General features: G+C 39.3%; 2 protein-coding genes and 1 non-coding gene across 5 annotated transcripts in view; 1 reads left to right on the forward strand and 2 right to left on the reverse strand.

The window, feature by feature from the left end:
- The window catches only part of SLC12A6 (solute carrier family 12 member 6), an 88,511-nt gene extending 65,897 nt beyond the window's left edge, over positions 1-22,614 (forward strand). For both annotated transcript variants that reach the window (XM_060004934.1, XM_060004935.1), the window contains exons 8-25: positions 735-976; positions 3,068-3,282; positions 4,230-4,388; positions 4,565-4,663; positions 4,935-4,992; positions 7,801-7,975; positions 8,276-8,394; positions 9,610-9,708; positions 11,906-12,025; positions 13,032-13,136; positions 13,544-13,712; positions 15,029-15,224; positions 15,803-15,972; positions 16,898-17,029; positions 17,610-17,717; positions 17,918-18,102; positions 18,506-18,639; positions 19,869-22,614. In XM_060004934.1, coding sequence (XP_059860917.1) covers positions 735-976; positions 3,068-3,282; positions 4,230-4,388; positions 4,565-4,663; positions 4,935-4,992; positions 7,801-7,975; positions 8,276-8,394; positions 9,610-9,708; positions 11,906-12,025; positions 13,032-13,136; positions 13,544-13,712; positions 15,029-15,224; positions 15,803-15,972; positions 16,898-17,029; positions 17,610-17,717; positions 17,918-18,102; positions 18,506-18,639; positions 19,869-19,960 — 2,577 coding nt within the window. In that variant the 3' untranslated portion in view covers positions 19,961-22,614. The remainder of the gene's footprint in view (positions 1-734; positions 977-3,067; positions 3,283-4,229; positions 4,389-4,564; positions 4,664-4,934; positions 4,993-7,800; positions 7,976-8,275; positions 8,395-9,609; positions 9,709-11,905; positions 12,026-13,031; positions 13,137-13,543; positions 13,713-15,028; positions 15,225-15,802; positions 15,973-16,897; positions 17,030-17,609; positions 17,718-17,917; positions 18,103-18,505; positions 18,640-19,868) is intronic.
- Positions 1,459-1,594, reverse strand: LOC132421368 (U4 spliceosomal RNA). Its single transcript, XR_009518630.1, has one exon. It is a non-coding gene; the product is annotated as a U4 spliceosomal RNA (small nuclear RNA).
- Positions 22,615-22,616: 2 nt separating the features above from the next.
- On the reverse strand, positions 22,617-27,713 carry EMC4 (ER membrane protein complex subunit 4). Of its 2 annotated transcripts, XM_060004940.1 has the most exons (5): positions 27,517-27,713; positions 27,066-27,180; positions 23,912-24,065; positions 23,431-23,591; positions 22,623-23,174 (listed from the first exon to the last, which is right to left on the reverse strand). In XM_060004940.1, the coding sequence occupies exons 1-5, from the start codon at positions 27,600-27,602 to the stop codon at positions 23,139-23,141; spliced, it is 552 nt and encodes a 183-aa protein (XP_059860923.1). In that variant the 5' UTR covers positions 27,603-27,713; the 3' UTR covers positions 22,623-23,138. The 2 variants fall into 2 exon arrangements, with proteins under 2 accessions (XP_059860924.1, XP_059860923.1); XM_060004941.1 differs by lacking the exon at positions 23,431-23,591 and having other exon boundaries at positions 22,617-23,174.
- Between the last annotated feature and the right edge of the window lie 24 nt (positions 27,714-27,737).

The raw sequence follows: 27,737 nt of genomic DNA on the forward strand, positions 1-27,737 counted from the left end.
TAGTGGGGGAAAAGTAAAAGAAAGTTTATCTCTTTTGATGTCTTTATCCCAATGAAACAAAATGTTTTTCATTTATTTATTCACTAGGATATATTTCTTACTATTTAAAGTAACGATAGCAGAAGTAGGACTCAAGATAATCATTACAATTATTTTGTATAACACTTTAATTAAATTATTAACACATTCCTTGGTTTTCCATTTGGGAGTGTAAGTATTCAGAATGGCACATAGACTTTATTTTATTTATTTATTTTTAAATTTTTGGCTGCGTTGGCTCTTCGTTGCAGTGCACGGGCTTCTCATTGCGGTGGCTTCTCTTGTTGCGGGGCACAGGCTCTAGGCACGCGGGCTTCAGTAGTTGTGCCACGTGAGCTCAGTAGTTTTGGCTCCTGGGCTCTAGAGCGCAGGCTCAGTAGTTGTGGCGCATGGGCTTAGTTGCTCCGCAGCATTTGGGATCTTCCCGGACCAGGGCTTGAACTCATGTCCCCTGCATTAGCAGGCGGATTCTTAACCACTGCACCACCAGGGAAGCCCTGGCATGTAGACTTTAAAAAAAATCCATGATATCTCATTTCTATAGGCATTTTAGATCGAAATATGAATTAGGCTATGTCTCCAGTCATTTTCTGTCTCAGTTTTGCTTTCCTTCGTGAAAGTAAATGCAAACTACAACAGCCCTTTTATTTGATTAGTTTGAAATGACCTTATTTTCTGCTTCTTTTGCCTAACAGGTATATATTGTCCCCCAAGCTGCCATCTTTCATAGTGACGATGCACTCAAGGAGTCAGCAGCCATGCTAAATAACATGCGTGTCTACGGCACAGCCTTCTTGGTCCTCATGGTATTGGTGGTATTCATCGGTGTACGCTATGTGAACAAGTTTGCCTCACTCTTTCTGGCCTGTGTCATTGTGTCCATCTTGGCCATCTATGCTGGAGCCATCAAGTCTTCTTTTGCCCCTCCACACTTCCCGTACGTGTCTCTCTGACTAGCCATCATTATTTGGTAGTCATTAACAGTATCTGGTGATGTGATCATTTCAAGTCAGAATCTCACAGTTTCTCTGAGATTTCCCTCTTGGATAAGCCCAGTTAGCATCTGTGCGGGAAGCCTCCCAGCAAATTGTGTTGTGTTGATCCTCTTCTTTGTGTCCCAAGTATACATCTGGCAGCCATGGCAGTCGTTTGGATATAGATAGTGGGTTTTTCAAAACCTCCTGATAATGATTATGCATATTTGAACTATTCATAAAGGCCTTTTCAAACAGCGTAGTTTTGCCAGCAACCTTTATAAAGTATTTAAAGGTTAGATTCCTTTTATTGATGAAGAATCAAGAGATCAAGGAAACCTAGATTCCTACCTAAATATTTATAATTAAATTTTTTGTTCTGCTGTTAGTACAGTAATGGACTTTCTAGTCATAAAATAAAGGGAAATAAATGTCACATCTTTTGCATATATATCTTTCTATATATATATTATATTACATATCATAAGTAGTACAGGTACCTTAAGGTATATTTTTTCAATTAGCAATAATCGCTCCTCAGGTAAACGTCATTGGCTACGATACTGCCACTGCGCAAAGCTAAGGTATATTTTTTGAAGTAGAAATGGATTTGTACAGATGCGTGACTCACAGGCTCACCTGTTTTCCATTTGACTAGTGGCATAGGGACTAGACGGCACTGAGTGTTGTCTGTCACCTTATTACAGTGACTGTCTTTGAAAAGTCATCCTGATCACTCAGGGATCAAACTCATCAGTCTTATGTTGATTTAACCTGATTACAGAAAAATAGATTTTTGAAGATGAAAAGACAGGTCCATAGAGGTTAAATGACCTGCCCCAAAGTTAATAATTGTCAGAGCAAGAAAATGGATCCTGTGATTTCCTGATTCCCAGTTTAGTGTTTCTTCTGCTATGCTAAATGATGTCAGTAATAGATTCCATCATAAATTTTCAGTCTGCTTGTCTAGGGGCTGCCAAGCAACTGGAGACCCACTTGAAGGCTACATTCTGCCTATATCTTAACTTGGGAAATTCCATTTTGCCTCAAGTTCTCCTTTGATGCTTTTCCTCTTTTATGGTGGGCAAAAGTTCATGATGTGTGGTATTTTCGTTAAAATATTTCAGCAGAACAAGCCAAAAAACCTAGAGGAATGCATGAAACAGTACTGGGAAATGTTGAGAGTTGTTGAAGCTGAGTAATGGGTACATGGCTTATTGCATATGTATGCTATCATTTTGCAGATTTGAAAAGTTGCTTTTTTCCTCCTGAGAGGTATTTTTAACTGTGGGTGTATTATTCCTTTATTCATATTTATATCTCTGGGTGAATGAAAAAAAAAATAAAATCAGCAGTTTGTATTTGTATTATCCTTAACTACCCTCACCCCTACTGGGTCTGGGCTTAAGTTCAAAAACAGTTTTTTATTAAGCCATAGACGGATGGCCTAATTCTAGCCAAGCTGTCTTCCTTGAAACAGAAGACAGAAGCTCTGACCTTTAGCATAACATTTTCAAGGGAGTTGTTATGAACATAAGGCTTTTTCTTAGGCCAAACAGAAAGGGGTAGATTTGTGTGTGTGTGTGTGTGTGTGTGTGTGTGTGTGTGTATGGAAGAAGAACAAATGGACTCTAAGATTCTTTTAAGACCTAACAATTGGTTAATAACCTAAAAATTCTGGAAGATGACTCAGCACAGCGTCTTCAGACAGTTCTTCTATTTGAATTCTGTCACTACTGCCTACCACCTGTATGACCTCGGGCAGACTCCTTTTTCTCCCTAAACTTCAGTTCCTCCATCCACAATGTAGAAATACTAGTACATATTTTGTGAGATCGCTGTAAGGATTACACTGGCAGAAAATGTAAGACACCATTCACAGAGCTAGTCATTATTAGTTCTTTAACCATCTATGACAGTAAAAACTCTTAGAGATGAGATTTTTTTTTTCCTTGAGCATACCTATATACTAACCTGTTTCTAACCTATTTTCTTTTTTAAAATACTTTTTTCCCCTTGCTTCATCTTTCTCCTCCCTGTTTGTTTTCATTTAGGGTCTGCATGCTGGGCAACCGCACCCTTTCATCAAGGCACATTGATATTTGCTCGAAGACCAAGGAAATTAACAACATGACAGTACCGTCAAAGTTATGGGGCTTCTTCTGTAATTCAAGTCAGTTTTTCAATGCCACCTGTGATGAATACTTTGTTCACAATAATGTCACTTCAATCCAGGGCATCCCTGGATTGGCTAGCGGTGTCATTACAGGTGAGTTGGGAGGGTTGGGGACACATTTTTAAAATTTTTCTCTGAGGAGGGCTTTGCCATCTTGTTGAGCCTTTATTTTTATTTTTTGGTCATGCCACGCGGCTTGTGGGATCTTAGTTCCCCAGCCAGGCATCGAACCCACACCCCCTGCGGAGACTTAACCACTGGACCTCCAGGGAAGTCCCGAGACTTTGCCATCTTAGACTCATCTATTGTCCATCAATACTGCCACGGTGCCACTTCCCTTCTTAAGTTCAGCACACAGCTCTTAATTCAACATCTTTCTGCTTTTCTGTTAGTGATTTTATCCTTTTTCAGGACTCCCTTGCAGTGTTGTCTGCTAAAATGTACTGCTCTTGAATGCAGAGCTGAGCAAATGACTTTTTAACTTAAGATACTAAAGTATTCTCTGTGTTATTATAAAATTGCCAATGTTTTCCCCACAGTGACAGCTAGAATTATTTTAATGTCATCACATCCACATGTGTGTTTTCCTAACTCATCTAAATTTTTGAAATTCTCCGTAAGTGACTCCTACTTTAACTGTTTGGCCCACAAATTTCTTTGCACGTAAGCAAGTTTACACTAAGGTGTTCAAAATAGGATTGATGCCTAATTTTTTTTTTTAAATAGGTTTTATAAGGCATTTAGCTTTAGTTCGCTTAACTTTTACTAATTTGCATTGGTAAACTTAACTGCATTTGTATGTACCAAAGTATTTTGTCAAATTACATTTGAACCAGATGAGAAAAGGCATTAGGTTTTTATTTACGTGTGCTTTGTTATATGATATATATGTGCGTATATCTGTGCTCATGTAGAAGCAAACATACCCTTAAAAGCTATATAAATGATGAATCTGACTTAGAATGTTGTTGGCTAGAACCTTATCTAATTATGTCCTTTCCACAGTGCTGCTGCTTATATACCCTTTTTTCCCACTGCAGAGAATCTTTGGAGTAATTATATACCAAAGGGAGAGATCATTGAAAAGCCCTCAGCCAAATCTTCTGATGTCTTAGGCAGCTTAAACCACGAGTATGTCCTTGTTGACATTACCACCTCTTTCACTCTTCTGGTGGGGATCTTCTTTCCGTCTGTCACAGGTAAGCAGATGGGCTGTTGCCTATTTTACAAACAATCAGACCCAGGGAGTGATTTTCCTTACACGAAACTATATTCTCAGGATTCCCAGATTTGCCTGTAGTCTTTGATAGCAATGTGAATATCAAAAGTGTCCAGGAACTGAAGAAGTTAACTTGTTCTTTTTTCCTTTCTAAAGGTATCATGGCTGGATCAAACAGATCTGGAGATCTGAAAGATGCGCAAAAGTCTATTCCCATTGGCACTATCCTCGCCATCCTGACTACCTCCTTTGTTTGTATCCTTTTGATGGATCCAGTCTGAGTCTTTGTCATAGGAACAGCCGTAGAACAAGGGTGATCAGTATTTTTATCCTGGTAATAAAGATATCTGCTTTTTACCACCTCACTTCACATCAGATAATCTACCCACCTCATCTCTAAAACTCAAGAAAGAATTTATGAGATAAGTGAATTTAGCCACTCATTTTACTGATAGAAGAAGTTTCCTGAGTGTTTATATTCATATTAGAAGGTGAACATCAGTTTCCTTGACTCTCAATATCATAGATTTAAGCAATGTTGTCCTTTTTGGTGCATGTATTGAAGGTGTTGTTCTCAGAGACAAGTGAGTAGTTGATTTCTTTGTAACAATCGTGTGTCTATCTTCCATTATGTCTGATCATCCCACACAGCCCCAAGACAGTTATAAACTCAAAACCCACCTGAGATATATATCACAACTAACAATTAGAAAATACATGTATATAGGTCCCCAAAAGGGACCTGTATAATAAGGGCCAGTATGTTGTTGTATAAGATGCAGTGGATATAGGACTTCATAAAGCATTGAATTTGTCTGAATAATGAGGACTTTTCTGTACAGTAAAGAGAGCTGTTGGAAAACTAACAGTAAAGGAGGGCAAATCATAAAAAATAAAAATTTAAAAATTGTTTCTAGCATCTCCTCTATGAGACATAAGTGTCTCTGATTGGCATTCTAAATAAAATCTTGAAACTTACTTTCTTCATTTCCTTCATGAAGGCTGCTGAGTGTTTTTCCTTTCATCTGTGAATACACAAAAAAAGAAATGTTTTGCAAGAGATTTCTAGAAAACTCTTCCTCCAAAACCTGCTATATCTCTTCCCTTTTTCCCCATCTTGAGGAGTTAATAGCCTTACCATTCATCCCTTTCTCAAAACAGAAACCTAGGTGTCATCCTAGACTTCTTCCATCAATTCCCTCATCCAGTTGGTTTCTAAGCCCTATAAATTTCACCCTTCATTCTTACTAGATCTCATTCTTTCCACTATTTTTATCCCCATCACTCTGTACAGGCCTTCAGGATCTTTTGCCTAGATTATTGTAATACTCTCCCTTTCAGTTTTACTACCTTCTAATCTTTCTTCTACACTGTCACCAGAATGATTTTTCTAAAACACAAAATTTGATCATAGGACCTTCCTGCTCAGAGCCTGCCAAAGCCCCTTAATGCTCATTACTTTGGTCTTGCCCTCTACCTCTTTCTGATCTCATCTCCCACCGTTCCCTCAAAAACTCCCTAAGCTCCAGCCATAACACAGAGTAAATATTGTTGTTTCAACTCTCCATCCAGCCACATATTTGTGGGTGCAATGTTATTTGCTTAGAATGGGTTACTCCCACCTGGCAGACTTATATTCATCCTCTAAGACTAGACTAAGTGTCCTTTATCCTGTGAAGCTTTCCCAGACTCACACAACAGATAACCGCTCCTCCCTTTGTTCAGCCACTCTACTGAACATATTGTATTATTGCACTTAAAATACTGTATTGCAGCTACTTGATTTCATATTTCTGTCCCCTATACTAGATTGAATTCTTTGAGGACAAGAACTCTAATAGATGCTATATAAATATTGTTAACAAAAATAAATAAGTAACACAGTTTATTATTTCTATATGATTGTGGTTGAAAATGGGTTTATAGAGCTTTGGTAAATTATAATATAAAAATTATAGAAAGTGTAACTTAGAATACCACTTCAGAAAACTGTTGGACATTATCTCCTAAAGTTGAACATATGCATACCTGATGAACCAGCAATTCCACTACTAGGTATATCCAACACAAATGCATACATGTGTGCATTAAGAAGTGTGCACAAGGATTCTTTCAGTGGAATTGTTCTTACGAAGGAAAATCTGGAAATAGTCCAAATGTCCATCCGCAGTAGAATGAATAAATTATGTATTCATGTGATGGAAAACTATACAGCAGCGAAAATTAATGAACCACAGCTATGTACCAAAAGAAAAAAAGAAAAATTTCACAATGTTGAATCAAAGAAACCAAACACAAAACATATATACTGTTTCATTTATTTAAAGTTTAAAAACAGGTAAAACTATATAGCATTAAAAATTAGGAGAGTGGGGAGGGAGAAAGAGCTGGTGAGTGGGCATAAGAGAGGATTTTGGGTGCTGGCAGTGTGTTCTGTTCCTTGACTGGATGTTTTACGTGGATGTTTGCTTTGTGAAAATTTATTGAAATATGCATTTAGTTTTTGCACATTTCTTTTGTGTGCGTGATACATTGTAAAAAATCATTAAAACCATAAATAATTAAACAATGAGACGCCATGTTTTACGCATCAAGTTAGCAGTGACTTAAAATTTTAATACTCAGAGCTGGTGTGAAATAGGTATGTGCCGTAAGACATGAACCTTCATCTACTTCCAGTGCGAATAAATCCAGTATACCCTTTCTGGAAAGCACTTTGGTAGTGCTTTGAAACATTTAACGATGTTGAGCCCTTTTGTTGCAGTTATTCCCTCTTAGGAATCTACCATAAGGAAAAAAAATTTGAAATGTGAATGTGGATATGTGCATAAAGATGTCAATCACAGTATTTTCTGTAGTAGAAAATCAACACTAGAGGAATGGATAATGTAAATTATGATAATGTAAAGAAACGTGTAAAAATGTTTATTCATGAGTTTTTCATGACATAGGAAATTGCTTATAAGTTTAAAAAGAATACAGAAGGATAGGTGCAGTGTGGTCTCATCCATGTTTTTAAAAACATAGTAAACACTAAAATATGCAAAATGTTAGCAGTTACGTTATGATTATGGATTTCCTTCCTGATTTTTTTGTATTTTTCTATACTTTTACAGTTTTTCTGCAGAGTAGATATTTTGATAATTTGAGGGGGAAAGCTTTAATTAAAGCTTAGCTTATTTTCTGGCCCTACAGGTTATTTTCTTTCTTAATATAGGCTACTAGTGCCTTTTGATCAGATCTACCTACGTTTATATTTATTATTATTCATGTCTATCTCAATTTTGATTCTCTAAAAATTATAAATAGAAAAAATTGGGGGAATGTCAGTCTACTTGTTTCGTCTAAAGTTATTTCCAGGCCAAATTTCCTCACTCTGATTTCTCTCCCAGGTTTGGGGATGCTGTGAAAGGTAATCTCGTGGTGGGTACCTTATCTTGGCCATCCCCGTGGGTGATTGTTATTGGCTCCTTCTTCTCCACGTGTGGGGCTGGACTTCAGAGTCTCACAGGTGCACCGAGGCTGCTACAGGCTATAGCCAAGGATAACATCATACCCTTTCTGAGGGTGAGTGACCCTGTCCTATGCCCTCTTCCTGTTTTCCCAGGTTTTACAAGAAACAGTGTGATCTTCATAAGGCTTAGGAATTACTGGATCGTATAATATGAAGACGTGGGTTTTTAGCACAAGACCCTCTAAATCTCTAGTATGAGTTTACATGTGAGTGGGGTAAAGGCATTTAAAAGCTACCACAGTTGTAATACTATTATTTTTCAGAGCTGTGAAACTATAGCATAGAGGAATCAGGGAGCATTGACTCAAACCCTCCCCACACTCCTGTGTCTGATATTTCCCTTCTATGTACAGGTGTTTGGTCACAGCAAAGCCAATGGGGAACCTACCTGGGCTTTACTTCTAACTGCTGTCATTGCAGAGCTGGGAATCCTTATTGCCTCCCTGGATCTTGTGGCCCCAATTCTTTCCATGTAAGAGCCAGTTATTCTTTTCACTTACTCTTGCTTATGTGATGTATAATACTTGTTGATTTCCATCAGGCATGTGACAGTAGTGGTAACAGAGAGAACCAAGTATAGGTGTAACTTCATCTAAATAATAAATATTCCTGAGACTTTTCATGTAAGGCTAACTTCATAAGTTGTCATGGTTTCTTTCTACCTGCATAACTGCAAAAGTTCTTTGCCTTCATTTCTGATTCGTTATCAACTGATTGTAGCTTTTACTACTAGTCATTCAACTTATTGACTTATTGATGACTTACTACCTCCCTGGCACTGGGCAGTATGCTGAGAATAAGCATAAGGTGGCTGAGACACAACCTCAGAGAATTGGTGGTAGATAGATAAAGAAACCAGTGATCCCTGTCTAGTGTGATGAGTACTGTGGTCAAGGTGAATACTGAGCACTATATGAGCTCCAAAGACTGAGACTCAGGAAAGGTTTTCTGGAAGAAGTGACACTTGTATCTTGAAGGATTGCTAATCAGTGAAGGGGTCAAAGAGATCCCAGGCAGGGAATGTGTGTGAAGGAACCGAGAGATGAAATAGTGCAGCACATCTGGCGAAGCGAAGGTTTGGCTTTGATCGAGTGGGAGGTTGCGGGTTGGAGAGGTGCAGAGCGGGGAAATAGGTAGAGCCAGATCACAAAGGACCTGGAACTTCTACCTGAAAGTAGTGGGTAATCCTTTGAGAACAAAATTATCATGTTTCTGTTTCATAATGATCAATTCAGTATAAAAGAGAGGTTAGAAGGAGGCCAAAATTGAGCTGGGAGTGCCAGCTGGAAGCTTATTTCACTAATCCAACAAAGAAGAAATGAGAGCCTCAACTATGCTCATAGAAGTAGAGGTGGAAAGGAGGGGGGAAAGTTTAGAGATTTGTAAATAGGTAGAATCCATAGGACTTGATAAGTGAATTTGGAACAAGGTTGAGTAGTGAAGAGGAAACCGGGATTGTCCCAAGAAGAACTGGGTAAAGAGTGGTTGTGTCTTTCACCGAGAGAGAACTTCGGAGGTTGAGCAGGTTTGCGTGGAGGTTAAGTTCCTCTACACCCTAGTCTTAATTAAACGCTAGAGGCCTAGAACAAAGGCTTAAATATAGCGAATCTCTCTAGTTATCTAAAGTAACCTTTGAAGAATTATTTTACAGTAATAATCATTCCTCTTACTTATTTTATTCTGCCAGGTTTTTTCTCATGTGTTACCTCTTCGTGAACTTGGCATGTGCCTTGCAAACATTACTTCGAACACCCAATTGGAGACCCCGCTTCCGCTACTACCACTGGTAAGTCAGCTTTTTTTTCTTCTTCTTCCCCACATTTGGAGAGAACCCATCATTGAACTAGAAAACTAGGAGATTCTGAGTTCTCGATACAATTTTTTCTTGGTCACCCATTTCCTACTGTCTGTTGCAACTTCCAGTGCTCACATGAACTTCCACCATCCTGCTGTGGTTTTTTTTTTTATATATATGGTTTTATAATAACTTATAATACCCACTTGAGAATAAAGATCAAAACTGTGAAATAAATACTTCCAGGCTGCTGTGTTCTTCAGGTTAAAACAACCTACCCTTTGCATATCTGATTGCCTGTTTCCCTCTTAGCTAAGCACTGGGCTTCATTTCTTTCCATTTATCCTCGTATTCGCATCAGTTTTCATCAGTTTTGATTCTCAGACTCCCTTCCTTAATGTGATTTCATTTGGTAGTTAAGAGCATGAGGGGACTTCCCTGGTGGTCCAGTGGTTAAGACTCCACACTCCCGATGCAGGGGGCCCGGGTTCGATCCCCGGTCGGGGAACTAAGATCCCACACACCTCAACTATTGAGCCTGCGTGCTCTAGAGCCCATGTGCCGCAACTACAGAAGCCTGCGTGCTGCAACGAAGACCCAGCCCAGCCAAAATTAATTAATTGATTAATTTTTTTAAAAAAAATTTGAAAAAAAGGAGTATGAGCTATGGAGTCAGATGACCTGAGTTCAAGTGTCAGCTCTACTATTTCCTAGTTTGTAACTTTTAACAAAGCACATAACCACATAAAATTTCATTTTATTCATTTGTAAAATGGGACTAACAGTATTATCTATCTCATAGGGTTGTTTGGAGATAATGTAGAGTGCTGAGCACAGTGCCTGTACACTGTGCAGGTACACAGTAAAGCTCTCAATGAAATGTTGCTACAGCTGCTGCTGTTGTGTTCGCGTCTCCTCAGTCCTAAAGGAGCCACCACGTTTTTAGCTACCATCCCATTTCTTTCCATTTCTTTTCTGTCACAGCTAGAGGTTCTTTCATATGCCCTGTATGTACCTGTTGCTACATTCCTCTTTGCTGACTTTTTCCTTGATCCCTTTCTAGTTTCACTTACCAGTGGTGGGTAGTGATGTAACCTTTATCTGGCACAAATTTAGATCTTCAACTGATCTTAACACCTCTAATCCTCTTTCTAGCTTTAACTCTGGTTAAAAGTTCATTATGGGGCTTCCCTGGTGGCACAGTGGTTGAGAGTCCGCCTGCCGATGCAGGGGGCACGGGTTCGTGCCCCGGTCTGGGAAGATCCCACATGCCACGGAGCGGCTGGGCCCATGAGCCATGGCCGCTGAGCCTGCGCGTCCGGAGCCTGTGCTCCGCAACGGGAGAGGCCACAACAGTGAGAGGCCCGCGTACTGCAAAAAAAAAAAAGTTCATTCTGAACTTTTTTTGTGTTACTATTTTGCTTTTGTTACTTTTTCTCTTTCTCTTTACACTCTATATTTTCATTCATTAGATCCTAATTTTCTCCAGATTAACAACTGTTCTATTTGTTCTTTGAAATTTGTCGTACAACTAAGTTCATTCTGTACAGAAAACAACTTCAGTAAGCATAGTTGTCTACCTATTTGATCAAAACAAGAATTTCATTATTTTCTTCCAAGTTCCTTATGTAAAGTAAAGAAACTAATGGGAGATTTTTCCCAGTGGGTTCTGCAGTTGTGTTAATAAATGTTCATAAAGTTTTTAGTTATATTCACGTGAAATACTTTTTTAAAAAAGATCAAAGAGTTATTAATAATTCTGACTACACGTCCCATCTTTGCTTTCCCATGTAGGTATTAATTGTCCTCATAACTACAGATGACTTTCATAGCATCCCTATTCATTTATATGTTCTTCCAGCAATGGGAAACATCAGCGCTAAGGGTGGTTCAGGACTCAGTGCAGATCTATTGATTGTTGCCAGTCCATGATAAGACAACTATAAAAACTGAGAAAAAGCATTTAGAAACTTTATAGCAATTTGACATTGTCACAACATCCAAGCATATAACAGTTTTTCTAGTAATTCATTTTTTATTGCATTTTACAGAAGTTCTATCTGCAACATATTGGAATTTTTAAAAATAATAATTTCTCACCAGTTTAAGAAGCACCTTTGGCACAGACTTCTTTTGCAGCTGCTTAGAAACACATTAAAAAAAAATCTTTTTGTTTTTAATTTTCTAGGGCCCTCTCTTTCATGGGAATGAGTATCTGTCTGGCTCTGATGTTTATTTCTTCCTGGTATTATGCCATCGTAGCTATGGTAATAGCTGGTATGATCTACAAGTACATCGAGTACCAAGGGTAAGTCTGGATATACAACCTTGATTGCTGCTACAACTATCGAAACTGGCTAGTTTGGTTAGAGCCAGCCTGGTGAAAATTGCATTAGGGATCCAGGAGACTTCATTCATCTGTACCCAAATTTTGTACCCCTAATTCTCTTAGTCACCTTGCAGACATAAGCCATTGATCATAAAGGGAACCTGTTGAGAAAGTATGAATGGATCAGGGAAAAGATAACTAAAAGGATGTACTGAAATAGTAATGATAGTACTAAAGTATACTTTGCCGTACAGCAGAAACTAATACAACATTGTAAATCAACTATACTCCAATAGAAATAAAAATAAAATAAAATAACCAACAAGGACCTACTGTATAGCACAGGGAACTCTGCTCAATACTCATATATGTATAACTGAATCACTTTGCTGTACACCTGAAACTAACCCAACATTGTTATCAACTATACTCCAGTACAAAATTAAAATTAAAAAACAAAGTATAACACAAATATAAATATTCTTGCTTATCTCTTCAGGCAAGGAATTGTGTCTGAAATGGAAAATAAATTAGTCCTGAATTACTTTGTAACAACTAAGACTTCACTAACAACGTTCCAAAATTAGGAATAAATAACACTCTGATCTAGAAGATTACATTGAGTTTTGCTTTCTCTGCAATTATTTTTGAAATAATTTAAACTTGGGATCTGTAGTAATTTCCTAATCCAAATTGCTATTTTACATTATTGCTTTTGAATAGTTACATCGCAGGACAAGTTAAGTGACCCTTCCAGCCTTTATTCTGAACGGCTGTGTAGTGCAGTGTGTTGGTGAAGGGTAGTGTTGATCTGCTTACTGTGGGTTCATTATGTTAATAGAGATCATCATATAAATAATTAATATGAGCTTTAATATTCTACCTTGTGTGTATGTTACTTTTAGATAAAGAAAAAGTAAACTGTTTTTTGAGATTGTACTTATGGTTTAAATCTGTCTCTGCTCTTTTCTCCTCTCTCCCCCAGAGCTGAGAAAGAATGGGGTGATGGTATCCGCGGGCTGTCCCTCAGTGCAGCCCGATTTGCTTTGCTTCGGCTGGAAGAAGGACCTCCACACACTAAAAACTGGAGGTAAAAAAACCAACAGAGCTTAGTGGTGTTTGGCACAGAGTTACCACACAGAAAGGTGTGCTTCATTGATTACAGGATAAGGAAATTATGGGGCTCAAGGAATTCATGAAATGGACATGCTTTGACTGATTCTAAATTCTTGATCCTCTGTTCCCTTTTAATCATGTGCTATATGATCTAGACTTCTACCATTTTCATTCTTCCTTCAAGACTGATCAATTTGAGGTAATACTGGGAAAATTCAGAATAACTATGCAGCCGCACCCTATCATTTTCTCTAATCTCTTCCTTCTGTCAAAGTACGTGTTTTATACAGATCTCCTGAATTAAAGGGTAGACTTGTCATTCTGTCCCCAGACCCAGAGTGTTTTCTCATCCCACCCCCTTCCCCGCCAACCTCTTTACAGGCCTCAGTTGCTTGTACTGCTGAAACTAGATGAAGACCTACATGTCAAGCATCCTCGCCTCCTCACCTTTGCTTCACAACTTAAGGCAGGAAAGGGTCTCACTATTGTGGGCTCTGTCATCGTGGGGAACTTCCTGGAGAACTACGGTGAAGCTTTAGCCGCTGAGCAGGTAAGAGTCAAGGTTTATTGACCTCGTGGAATTTAGCTTATGGTTTTGTGCTGTTGAGTCATAAGACCTCGGATTTCTAAATTAATCCCTTTCCTGAGTGATCTAGGAGGTGTCCTTCATAGTGCTGACTTGAATGGTCATATTCTCCCAAATACTACGATGAACCAGAAGATAATTTATTCTTCCCATTTAAAAAGCATTTCTAAACTATAAGATTATCAAGGCTAAGCACTATTTCCAAATAGACTCCAGACATTGACTCAGCCCTGAGAGAAGTCATGTAAATAAATCATCCCTTGAACTATGGTGATGGTTCCTCTCAATCTTGTGACAACAAGGAGCGATGAGCACGTTTTCTTCCTCTTTGCTAATCTACATGGTGCTATGACCAAGATTCCTTTGCTACTTCTGATTAGCTTATGGGAGATTAAAGTTCTTCCTGAAGAAGAAAGTAGATTTCACTCTATTATAAATGATAGAAATCACCCTGGAGAAATTTCAGTTACATTTCAAAAATTTTACTGGATTTCATTTTGGAATGCTTTGAAACCCTAGAACTAGAAATGCTGAAGAAACATTAGTCCAGAGTGATCACAAAAATAAATAAAAAGCACAGTATTGGAAATCAAGAGACCCTGATTATCCTAGCTACACCGCTGACTTAATCTGTGCCTTTGGGAAAATCATATCCATTTTCCACACCATTATTCTCTCTACCTTTCTACCAAGAGAGTGAAGTAAGACTAAATGAAATATTATCTCCAGACTGGCTTGAATAAATAAAAGAATAGTAAAACAAATACAAGTTTCGCAAGTAATCACCATTAAAATATCAAAAGGGATGTGGAAGTAGCAAAAACAAAAATAGAAAACATACCTGAGATAATTCTAAATTGAAACTGAATCGTCATATTGAATTTCTAGTAATATGAGTCAGGGCCAGACTGGGACTAAGGAAGGAAGGAGATTATGTTCACACTCACCCTGGGCAATTAAGAAGGAATATTGAATATTCACTTTGTGACAATCCCTATTCTCAATTTGTTTGGTATGTTAGAAAGAAAAGCAGAAGAGAGGAAAAGGTAAAGGAACTATCAGTACATGTAGACAACTACCTACATATGTAGTAAGCACTTAGCAAGTGAAGAAGGCAAAGGATAATAAAATTTCATTGGGATAAATTAAACTTTTTGAATTGTTCTGTAGATCTTATGCAGAGTTTGGAAGGGGGAGGGGAATATAATACAGAGAAGGAGTAAGAAGTTAAAAGACCCAGGATGAAGTAATTCAGTGTTGAGATTCTGTCTCTCTTTCAGACCATAAAGCATCTAATGGAGGCAGAGAAGGTGAAAGGATTCTCCCAGCTGGTGGTGGCCGCCAAGCTGAGAGAGGGCATTTCCCACCTCATCCAGTCATGTGGCCTTGGGGGCATGAAGCACAACACAGTGGTGATGGGGTGGCCAAATGGCTGGCGCCAGAGTGAAGATGCTCGAGCTTGGAAGACTTTTATTGGTACAAAACATTTCTCATACTATCCTGAGGGCTCAAATAGAGGATATACCCTAACCCCACCCCCCAGCCTCCTAAAGTAGAGACGATGTCCTTGCTGAAGCATAGTCTCATAAGGGCACCTAAATAACTACTACTAGTAATAACCTGATTCTCTTCACCCCCTCCAGCCTTACATAATGTTCATCAGTTGTTTATCTTGCCAAGTCTTACATTAGGAACTATCTCTGAAATTGCCATATTTCCATGTGTGATCTCCCACATTGACATTCTCACAGGAACTGGAAGAATTGTTCTTCAGCATCAAAATCTCCCCAATTCATGTATCCCCCACTTAGAAATGTAGTAATCAGAATACACCTAGTAATGTAAATCATAGTTCTCAGTCTAATTCTGTTAGCTATTCAAATTTTTCTTAATGATTTTCGTTACTTGATTTGGTACAGCCTACTGTGTAAATAGGACACCTTGCTCAAAGAACTGTCAATGGCCATTATCCTTTCTTTGCTGACATGGTAGGAAGCAAGCTAAGCCTAAGGATTCATCTCTGCTTATCCTGATTCTCTCTGTTTTCTCCCTAGGCACAGTTCGAGTGACAACTGCTGCCCATCTGGCCCTGCTGGTGGCTAAAAACATCTCCTTCTTTCCCAGCAATGTGGAGCAGTTTTCTGAGGGCAACATTGATGTGTGGTGGATCGTGCATGATGGGGGGATGCTCATGCTCTTACCGTTCCTACTGAAACAGCACAAGGTATTTTGACACCTTTTTAAAAAAGTCTTTCTCTCTTAACTTCTGTCCTGGTTCACTAGACAGAGAGTCTTCCTTTCATTCTATAGTGTTGGGGCTTAGAAAACTTGGGGATTATTCTTGGCTTTCCGTGATTCCAGATTCAACGTTATAAGAAATAGTTTTCTTTGTAGTTGATACCTATTTCCAAGGGAAATTCAGCAAATTAATAGAACTCCATATGAGCCCTTGGAAAAAAACATTAATAAGTGAATTAAAAAAAAAAAAAAAGACTGGGGCTTCCCTGGTGGCGCAGTGGTTGAGAGTCCACCTGCCGATGCAGGGGACATGGGTTCGTGCCCCGGTCCGGGAAGATCCCACATGCCGCGGAGCGGCTGGGCCCGTGAGCCATGGCCGCTGAGCCTGCGCGTCCGGAGCCTGTACTCCGCAACGGGAGAGGCCACAACAGTGAGAGGCCCACGTACCGCAAAAAAAAAAAATGGAAAAAGATGAAAATACTGGAAACCTAAGAGGGTGTGTGTGTATCTTATACATATTTATGTTCATCCTTTGGTAAGACTGAAATTTAAAATAGTAAATATTACAGTCTGCACAGTGTCATCAGTATGCTACCTGAGTAAAGCACCCTCTTAATGTATCACGTGCCATCTTTTCTGTTTTGCCAGTTTTTTTCTTGTCATGAAGTAAAAACTCCTTTAAACTATATTTTATGTGTTCCTTGGTCAAGCTTTTGCCCTAACAATAATATAGCAAGTAAGTAAAATAAATAAATAAGTAAATAAATAATAATATGGCAAGTAAGAATCTAGGAACATATACCCTGAAACTGTACAAGATTGTTCTAGGCAAAAGTGCCATTTATTTTAAGAAATAACTCTTTTTTGCCTTCTTGCATTTAATTTTCCATGTATATGTGGTACTTTCTCAGGTGTGGCGAAAATGCAGCATACGGATCTTCACAGTAGCCCAACTAGAAGACAACAGTATTCAGATGAAGAAGGACCTGGCCACCTTCCTGTATCACCTTCGCATTGAGGCAGAGGTGGAAGTGGTGGAGATGGTGAGAAAGCTGAGTTCGAGATAAGAGAGACTACCCTGTCATTCTAGAACCTCTTCTGGTTTGGGAATTTCTTCAGCTGCAAATGTGGATTAATTCCTTAGTTCCAACAAAACTCTCATATGTTGATCTAGATAAGTACAATGCATATGTGATGTGTATTTAGTGGTAGTTTTTAATTTTTCCTTTCCTGTTTGTTCCATAGCCCTTCTATTTCTGCTAGATTCTTATCTGCTTAATACAGTTTTATTAAGTTTCAGTTCATATATTCGTGCTAAAATCACACATAGCTTTTTTTAAAAAATAACTTGTAAGTATTAAAAAAAAATAAGACTGGGGTTTTTGTTTTGTGTTTCAAGGAAACACGTATGTCATGGTTAGATTGTGGAAAAGACTCAGGGCTCTGGATTTGATCTACAATCCACAATATTATTATATTTACGTAGCTCAATGACTGAACAAAAACTAAAACCTAGGTTGATATTGTGATACTTTCTCTGGTGTAATTTAGTAAGTGGAAATGAAAATATACGGTTCTTTCTCTTTTGTGCTTATTGCCTACTCCGTGTGATATCTACGGCAGCATGACAGTGACATATCAGCTTATACTTACGAGCGCACCCTGATGATGGAGCAAAGGTCCCAGATGCTCCGGCACATGCGACTATCCAAAACAGAGCGTGACAGAGAGGTGAGATTTTGCTGCACTGACCTAATCCTGGCCCTGTGAAGTCTATCACTGAAAGGGATGATAGTATTGTTCTCAGCATGACAGATTCTTTCCTAATTGCTTTTTTGGTTATTCCACTATAACCACATTTCAAAATAATTAAAGATGAAGCATGAGAGAAAATTGGGTATAGAGTCATAGCTATGTTGGGCCTTCCTCAGGCACAGCTGGTAAAGGATCGGAATTCAATGCTACGATTGACCAGCATTGGCTCTGATGAGGATGAAGAGACAGAGACCTATCAGGAGAAGGTGCACATGACCTGGACGAAAGACAAGTACATGGCATCCCGGGGGCAAAAGGCCAAGTCAATGGAAGGATTCCAGGACCTACTTAACATGCGTCCGTAAGTTTTCCTACTCACAAGCTTATCACTTAACATAGTATCCTAGTTAGTGCCACAGATGTGGCACTGCCTGAATACACAGGACAGAATCTAGTCTTCATTTCACCCCAAATCCAGCCATCTTTCTATTGTTTGCCTATGCCTATCAGCTACCAGTTAATACTGTACACAAGCTAACCATCTTTCTTCCTGTCCATACTGTGTTCCTGGTATAAAACAAGCAAATGTAGAATGTGAAAGCTATGATATCAATATTATAAGGCAATCAATCATTTGTTCATTACATCAATCATAGTTAAAGCAAAAAATCTCTAAAATCTCAAGTTTTTTAAAGTTGACGATATGCCTAGTTTTCTCTTTGCCTTAACCCACCTGTTTCTTCCCCACCACGCTCCCCTTCCAGGGACCAGTCCAATGTGAGGCGGATGCATACAGCAGTGAAGCTCAATGAGGTTATAGTTAACAAGTCCCATGAAGCAAAGCTGGTTTTGTTGAATATGCCAGGGCCACCCCGAAACCCTGAGGGTGATGAAAACTGTATCCTTTCTGAGAGCAAAACTTCCAGTAGGGAAAATCTTAGCCTGTGTTTTGTTTTGTTTTTTAAAATTATTTATTTATTTATTTATTTTATTTCTATTTTATTTTTTTTTGGCTGTACGCCGGCCTCTCACTGTTGTGGCCTCTCCCGTTGTGGAGCACAGGCTCCAGACGTGCAGGCTCAGCGGCCATGGCTCACGGTCCCAGCTGCTCCGCGGCATGTGGGATCCTCCCAGACCGGAGCACGAACCCGTGTCCCCTGCATCAGCAGGCGGACTCTCAAGCACTGCACCACCAGGGAAGCCCTTAGCCTGTGTTTTAGATGGGACACTAAGTAACTGTAAAAGTCATTGTCTATGACTTCCTGTCTTGAGGAGGGAAGACTGTTAAAAGTCTCAGGCAAGGATCCTTACTTAGTAATACTACTCTCCTTCAGGGGAGTTGGGTATAAGATGTTCTCTCTGAACCCTAAAGAGACTTTTTAGGTGGCATATTTGCAACATGACTTTCAACATTCAGTGTATAGAACCCTTACTGACAGTCCTAGAGATGGAACACCCACAGCCCTTCTCCTTTCCAGGCTCTTCCCAGTTTGCAAAGCCTCTCTCTCTTGCATGGAGTTAGGGGAGAGGCAGTTGAAGTGGAAGTTCCCTCTGAGGGGGAAAGATAAGGTTCTTCTTCATACCCTAATTCCAGGATTGTTTTTATGGGACCCCTTCAGCACTGCAATGGCACAGACTGGTCCATTCCCACCAGTACCATTAAGGAAAAGAGGTTAAAAGAACGCGTAAATCAACTATATTTGAAGAAAAAAAGAAAAAGAAACTGGCAGAAAAAATCTAACTTGAGCAGGTTCACTTGGAAATTACTGGGATTCTCTCCTGGAATCTTACAGGCTGCCCTGTTGTGGCTTTTTCTTCTTTCTGCCTTATTTGCTGTATAGTAGTAACACATTACTTCTGGGTTTCCCCCATTTTAAAATAACATTTAGAAAAAAAATCTAACAAATGGGACAGAGTCTTGTATTATTTATGCAAAGAGGCTAGATCCCCAGATTACTTCAGAGTTCGATTGAATCCAGAGTTCAGACTTCTCCAGTTCTGAATATATAATAATTAAAACAAGCATGTTGATTTTGCAGCTTTGTAGTCAGACAAACTCAGATTATCATGATGCCAGGTTTTAAATTGTGCTCTTCTGCCTATTTGTCTCCTTGACAAATTCTGAAGACATGGAGTTCCTAGAAGTGCTCACTGAAGGACTAGAGCGAGTCCTTCTTGTCCGAGGTGGTGGCAGTGAAGTGATCACCATTTATTCATAATCTACCCCTGAATGATTCTGCTGGGCCTCACCTTTCCAAAAAGGCTTCCAACCTCCATGGAAGTGCCAGCTCTTTACTACCACTCCCATCAACTAGAGACCTGTGTTCTGTGTACATCACGCTGAACTCTTAATGAGCTGAGCCTCAAGTACTTGTGCAGAAAAGTACAAACAGATCTGCTCTTTGCTACCATATGACCTGCTGTCCTTAAAGAAGAAGCAGATATTCCCTCAACCTCAGAACAATGCTCAAGTCCTACAAGCCATGCCTGTACCAGATAAAGGCAAGTTAGAATTAACAAGCTAAACCAATAAAATGAATTGGCAAAAGGGATGCTAGAAATTCAACTGAAGACAAAAGTACACGTCTAACATTAAAGATGAGTCTCAGAAGTCATGATTCAATGATGACACCATGGGGGTAACAGCCAGAGAGACACAGCCTCATCATACTAAAGAATTCATGGCCAAGTACACAGGGAGCTAACATCTTTGTGGAGACATCCGTGGCAAGCCAAGATGACAATTTTCGTCAGTGTATCCACTGCTCTCCAGGACTCTAATTTTATGTTAGGGTACTAATATATAAAAACGGAAACATGAAACTGCAGCCCCTACTTCCTCCAAAATAAAATTCCCCCAAAATATGTTTAAGTACACATACTGTGTTGTATATTTCAGCTGTTTCTCAAACCCATCCTGTGGTTAGGATTGTAATACAGGCACTGTTACCACGGAAACTGTTTTTTAAAAGGTTGAGTAAAAATTATTTCTTTCAGGTTCTTTGCAAATGGACAAACTAAGCGAACTCCAAAAGGTAGCTATCAAGATTTACATAAATGCAGTCTGTGGTTACCTATGAGACATGGGCAAAATATATAAGCTGTTATCTAAGAAATGCAGATGATGATGCATACTAACCAATAGGTTCTCCTTTCCTTCTCCCTTTTATGCCCTCTGGGTTATAGGCACAGATCAAAAATCATAAGAACAAACACACTAGGAAGACTGGCTAAAATCCTTTGCTAAAACCTTTGGATTATCCTTCAAAGGGAGAATCCAGCAGTGGAATTCGAAGTTTATAGCCATATTCCTTCCATAGTGCCAAAGTTACTGAGCTGCTGCTACTCTTCTTACCTACTTCACTGAAGTGGCATGCAATTGGCATTGGCCTGTTTCAAGAAACTTATTTCATTAGGAAACCTGTGGACTCATTCCCAAAGCCAGCCATAATGAAGACTTGAGGGCATGCAGCTCAGCACTAAGTATGAGCATTTTTTTTTCAATTTTATTCATTTTGACTGCAGAAACTTGGATCTGAACTAAGAGATTACCCAAGGTAACAGTCTTCTATTTCAGTTTTGTTTTCAGAAAGCTCTAAATGTGTCAAGGAAATGCTTCTGCAAGCTTAGCTTTTTATTTCCTAACTTAATGATCACAAAACACCTGCTTTTCGAGCATAGGGAAACTGCCCTGTGTGACTGAGTGGTAATTTCATATATGTGAAATCTTCATTTATTGTACAGGATAGATAGGGTATTCCAAGAAACTATCTTGCCTGTATTCATGTCTGCTTTTGAATTTCATTTTATTAATGATAAATAGTACCACTCTTTCATTACCAGTAGGATATGGAGCAAGCTGACTTGCTCCATAGTCTGCAGACTATTCATCTGACCCTTATGGACAGAGGAGAAAAACCCTTCAATATGGCTTAAGAAACTGAGTCATTTTGGTTTATTCCCTTTGCTCTTCTCTCAGTGTCCCAGCCCAGTCAGGTAGCAAAGCAGACAAGATATTTTAAGTCTTTTTTTTCTGCTGCTTCCTGCAGAGGGTAGAAGCATTGTTTACAACTTTCATTGCAACACTCCATTGCTAAGTTGAGTCCAGCAGTAGTGGAACAGGTACCCTAGGACCCAAGCTATTAAAGACCCATGCTCTAAAGGTCAGCTTGCCCAGGAACTCCTTTACATTTACACAAAACCTCTGGCCAAATGGACAGAAAGTAAGGTTAGTTTTAGAAGAGCTTTTTGTGGCTGGAGCTCTGTAAGAATCCTTTAAAGGGATAATGGAATTAGTGGCTACTAATATAGCCCCTACTTTAGGCCCTAAAACACAATCACTGTTACATGGGGAAGTGGCTATTAGGCCAGATTTAAACTCATCTCTGTCTAGAGCATTTCATGTCTATGTGTTGCTTATGTTGTCTGCAAACTGTCTTGTCTCTTTTAATCACTGCAAATAAAGCAATACCGAAAACTTGATGAGAGAATGCACCTTAGGGGAAGGGGCTTTGTGTTTCATGCAGGAAGAGAAAGGAAAGACCTCCTCCTGCCTTTTGAAGAGATCCAGCTTTTAAGTCTTAGCTATGACTTTACCAGGGCAGGTTATGACAATATTCATTTTCCAACTGCTGGCCCTCTGCCTTTTATAGCTATCTTAAAAGCTTTAGTTTGAGTTGCAGCATCTGTCTGACAGGTGCCAAGTTCCTTTTGGCAGGGCAAAGACCACTACTTTGTATCTTCCGTTGCCTCAGATTCCTGTGGCCCCTGAGATCCCGCGAATCCTCATTCTCCCTAAACATGCTAAAAATCCATTTTTGTGGATACTAAAGTAGCAACTACACTGTAAGCATTTTATGTGTTTTGGTCTGGTTTATTTTTCTTTTCATCATGTATAATCTGAATTCAGCATTAGTTTCTCACATTTCTCTAGTATCTCCAACAGAATTTTTATGTCCCAGCTTGTGTTAAATAGAAGTGAAATATATCAAGGAGCATAGATTTAAGGGATACTTGTGCAACTTTTTTTTAAAGCACTGTTCTCAACCATTTAATTTATTAAAAGGAGATGCTGCTGTAGCTCTTGATTTATCAGCAACCACTCTTTTGTTTACAGAGTTATGGTTTCACTTGTTGTTTTGCTCTCTACTGGAAACATAAATAAAGTTTTCTACCTTATTTTCAGTCAAGAGTTGTGGTATAGTTTTTTTGTGTTTGTAGTGATATGTACATTGTCTTTCTAGGATTTGTCTCTTCACCATGGAGAAAAGAGACCTTTTGGTCCTTTTCAGTGAGTGATAATGTTAAAGGTTGGTATGCTGAGGAGGAGCCACTGGGCATGAAGGCGGCTGTAAACGAGCTCCAGATACATAGGCACCACGTGCTTCTTTCTCAGGTTCACAAAAGCAGTCCTCCTCCACTGAACTCCATCCTCTGAAAAAAGAAAAAAATGAATAAGTTAATGGTGAATGAGAAATAACTGAAATAACTTCCTGAATCAAGTACTTAATACTTTAATCATAAGCTCTACTTTGCTTTATCTTTAAAATATAACAATTTCCAAACTCCTAATGGATCTTATTTCTTAAGAAATGAGCTCTAAGAGCAACTGTGATCCCCCACCATCAAATGGATCAACTATTTACTGTACATTACATCTGCCCCAAATTTAACTTTCCTTTTGCCTTACCTCAGGGGGCTCAATGAAGGCTAACCAATCTGATGCATGTGTAGGCAAGAGTCCCATTGACTGGCACTTATAAACAGCCAATGCCAAACCCATAAGGTTCCCAATGAGATACACCAAACCCTGAAGAAACTTCTGGCTTGAACTTTCTAGCATCTTGAAAGCTGTTGGGGTAACAGAAAGTGTCAAAAACCAAAAAAAACTTTTTTTTTTCAATACGAATCAGGCCATATATTAATATATATAACACAGACAGTCCAGTCCCATAGTAAGAGTACAAATAGAACCATTAAAGGTGAACAAAAACCCACAAGCACCATTTCCTCCTCCATGCCACCACCACTGCCATCACCACCCTGCACACACTCCTACTGCAACTAGCCAAGAGCTAGCTGTGCCAAAGACTTCCCGTAATGGGTTCTGCTGAAGAATTTGCCTTTGATTCTTAAAGCTTAAGGAGGATTATTATTTCAAGAATACTTACTGGCTGAAATGGCCATAAGTGCTTGAATGGGTCGCCAAGCCATCATACACACCATCATAGTAGGGAAGATGGAGATAGTATTGCCTGCCATGTACATGATGAAGAGGTTCATGGGAATCTGTTTCAGGGGACCCAAGGCAATGTCCCAGCAGCGCTAAAACAAACACAGTTTTAACCTCTGATCACTATCCTCAGTCCTACGTTACATCACTGGCGTTAAAGTCAAATGAACACAATTCCCGACTTCGTGCTTCTGAGTGAGCTGACTCCTCAATTCCACCACCTCTGCCCTTCTCCCACTTTGCCACAGGAAGCTTGCTCTTCTAAAGATAAGGCATCTTCACCATTTCTGTTTTTCCCCATGGGTTTCCCAAATACCATTTTTCCCCAAGACTTGTGGTAAAGAGAAGACTTCCCTATTTTTGTTCTTATACTTCTGCATCTATCACTGGCCCATCTACAACTGAAGAACTAGATAAATCCACATAGTGGTAGATTAGCATACCTCAATAACTAATAGAACAAACAGACAAATCCAGATATAAAAGATCTGAATGATATTATTAACCCAATTGACAAATAGAACACTGCACCCAACAGGTGCAGAAATCACAGTCTTTTCAAACACACATAGGACATTTACAAAAACTGACAACTTACTGAGCCGTGGAGAAAGTGTCAATAACTCTGAAAGAACTCCAATCATACAAAGCATATTCTTTGATTATAATGCAATTAAGCTAGGAATCAATAACAAAAGGATAACTAGAAAATCCCCTATGTGTTAGAGTGAAAAAATGTGCTCTAAATGATCCACTAATCAAAGAAGAAATTTCAGTGGAAAACAAATATTGTTAACTGATAACAAATACCATATATTAAAACTGGGACACAGAGCTTTGAGAAATTTACACCCTTAAATACATATTAGAAGACTAAATAAAAGTAAGCATCTATTTCAAGAAGTAAGAAAAAGAATAAATTAAACCCAAGGAAATGGAAAGGAAGGAAATCAAAATGAGAGCAGAAATTAATGAAATTTTCTTAAAATCAACAAAGCCAAAGGTTTTTTCGAAAAGATTAAGAAAATACTGGTGAGCCTGATGAATAAAAAGCAAAATATTCAACAGCAAGAATGAAAAAAGGGACATCTCTATAGGTCTTCCATATATTAAAGTGATCAATATTATGAATTTGGGGGAAATGGCTAAATTCCTAGAAAATACAACAACTTACCTAAATGGCATAAGAAGTTGGAAATTTAAATAGTCTTATAACTTTAAGAAACTCTATAATTAAGCCCAAATGGTATCCCTTGGCAAATTCTTAACATTTAAGGAAAAAATAAAGCCAATCTTATACAAACTCAGAGAAGAAAAAATGAATTCATTACTGTAATATGGGACCTCATAAATACCAAAACCTGCCAATGACATTATGAGAAAAGTTTACAGACCAGTATCACTCATGAACCTAAATGCAAAAATCCTAGGGGCTTCCCTGGTGGCACAGTGGTTAAGAATCCGCCTGCCAATGCAGAGGACACGGGTTCGAGCCCTGGTCCGGGAAGATCCCACATGCCACAGAACAACTAAGCCATGCGCCACAACTACTGAGCCTGTGCTCTAGAGCCCGTGAGCCACAACTACTGAGCCCATGTGCCACAACTACTGAAGCCCGCATGCCTAGAGCCTGTGCTCCACAATGAGAGAAGCCACCATGATGAGATGCCTGCGTGCCATAATGAAGAGTAGCCCCCCCCCGCTGCAACTAGAGAAAGCCCGTGCACAGCAACCAAGACCCAACACAGCCAAAAAAAAAAAATCCTAAACAAAATATTTAAAGTAAATCTATGTATATAAACAGAATAATATACCCCTGTCCATTTGGGTTTATTCACATAAAGGAATAAATGGCCATGTGTAAACAGTTTCCTTATCTGTCATTTACATAGATCATTTATATGAGAGTTTATTTATAGAATTCTTGTTTTTTTTAAATTTTCTGGCCCTGCGGAGCAGCATGTGGGATCTTAGTTCCCTGACCAGGGATCAAACCTGTGCCCCCTGCTTTGGAAGCATGGAGTCTTTACCACTGGACCACCAGGGAAGTCCCTATCTGAGAGTTTAAATATCAAATCATCCATACAACAGAATTGCTCTAAAATATATATTTTATAATAATCTGCCTTTAAAATCACGCCATTTTAGTAATACCTTACTATCATGTATTTATTATTCATATTATGCTTTGATGTACCAAGATGAAAAATGACAGGACACTTATCAAGAGAATCACTGACAACAGCTCTGTCATTTTCATGTTGTGAAAATCACTGCATTTCATGAATCAAAGTTCATTTAATATTGAACAATATTAAGGCTGAGAGGAAAGTGCCAGGCACTGTTCAAGGGACTTGGGAGACAAAATCTTGCTCTCATGGAGCTTACAAGAGTGAAAAGAGAGATAATAAAATAAGTAAACTATATATGAATGATATGGAGAAATATATATGAATGAAATGGAGAAATATAAAGTAAGAACAGATAGGGAGTGCCATGAGGGTAGACTTCACTAAGAAGGTAACATGTAAGAGACTGAAAGGAGATGAGACAGCAAATCATAAAGGTATCTGGGGGAAAAGGAAAGAACAAGTACAAAAAGCCTGAAATAGAAGCTTGCCTGGCATATTTAAGGAGCAGCAAGGAGGCCGTTCTGACTATAGGAGTGAACAAAGGGAAAAATGGTAGAAGATGAAGTGGCTTAGACCAGGATGATAGATTACAGCAATAAGAATTAAGATTTTGAATCTATTTTGAAGGTAAAACCAACGGACTGTTCTGACAGGTTGGTTGTGTGGTATAAGGGAACTCCAGTAGAAAAAGATGACTTGAACTGGAACGCATTGCTACCAGTAGCTAATTTTCAACCTACTTCCTTATATCTTATGTTCAAACGTCTTTTATTTTTACAATTATTGAGCACTTTTGGATCTGATATGTCAACTAATGTAACAGTAATCTCAAGCGGTTTAGCTATCAAATATTCGGGATAAGGGCCATCTACAGTAAGACATTCATGTGCTGCGTGGGAGAGGGTGGGTGTGTAGGTCAGGACTGGCCCAAGGACTATAGTGACATCTATACCTCTGTACCTTCTCCACTAGGATCCGGTCTGTCTCTTGCACGCTGGTATCAGGCACTTGCTTGTCCAAGTAACCAACTGGGTACAGCGAGTCTCCCTGGCCACCGCCCCGGTCACTTCGGCTCCTAGAGACCAAAACCAAGAAACTAAGGTTGCAGCCTTCTACACTTCATATTCCACATTTCCCGTTCGAATCACAGGAATAAAGATCCTCAGATGCATCTACCCAGATTAGACCAGCCCTCTCGTGGGTTCGTCAGACCCTTGCCTGTAGGGAGGAATGAAATAAGCATCCTTTGGTCATAGAAACCTCTATGGCAGAGAAGCCGCTAGCTCCCCAGGAGTCGTTTCTGGGCCACCCATCCTTTTCACGGAGTTGGGCCTGAGGGTTCAGGTCCTATTCCTCTGGGGGTAGTGCTGGGGTGGGAGCTCTGATGTCGAACTTTGCCCAGGCACCTCACCTGCTGCCTCCTCCAGGTCCGCTCAGCTCAATCGCCCACTTGAAGCGCCGGCCTCGGTTGGCCACCAGGCTCCCCTGGGCCGTCATGGCAACGGCCGCCTCCCAAAGCTGCAGAGCTCCCGACCAAACTTCAGCCAGGCCTCAAGCCCAACAGCGTCCGCGACTTCTGGGGCTCACTCTGCAAGTCCACATCCGGCGCGTAACTATAGACGTCACTTCCGT

Source organism: Delphinus delphis, chromosome 2 (genome assembly GCF_949987515.2).
Source record: "Delphinus delphis chromosome 2, mDelDel1.2, whole genome shotgun sequence".
NCBI lineage: Eukaryota > Metazoa > Chordata > Mammalia > Artiodactyla > Delphinidae > Delphinus > Delphinus delphis.

Bases quoted from the DNA above. Each gene is read 5' to 3' on its own strand.
- EMC4 (XM_060004940.1), bottom strand. From the start codon at position 27,602: ATGACGGCCCAGGGGAGCCTGGTGGCCAACCGAGGCCGGCGCTTCAAG. The intron at 24,066-27,065 runs GTACAGAGGTAT...TGTTTGTTTTAG, and splicing joins ACCGGATCCTAGTGGAGAAG to CGCTGCTGGGACATTGCCTT. The intron at 23,592-23,911 runs GTAAGTATTCTT...TTACCCCAACAG, and splicing joins ACTTATGGCCATTTCAGCCA to CTTTCAAGATGCTAGAAAGT.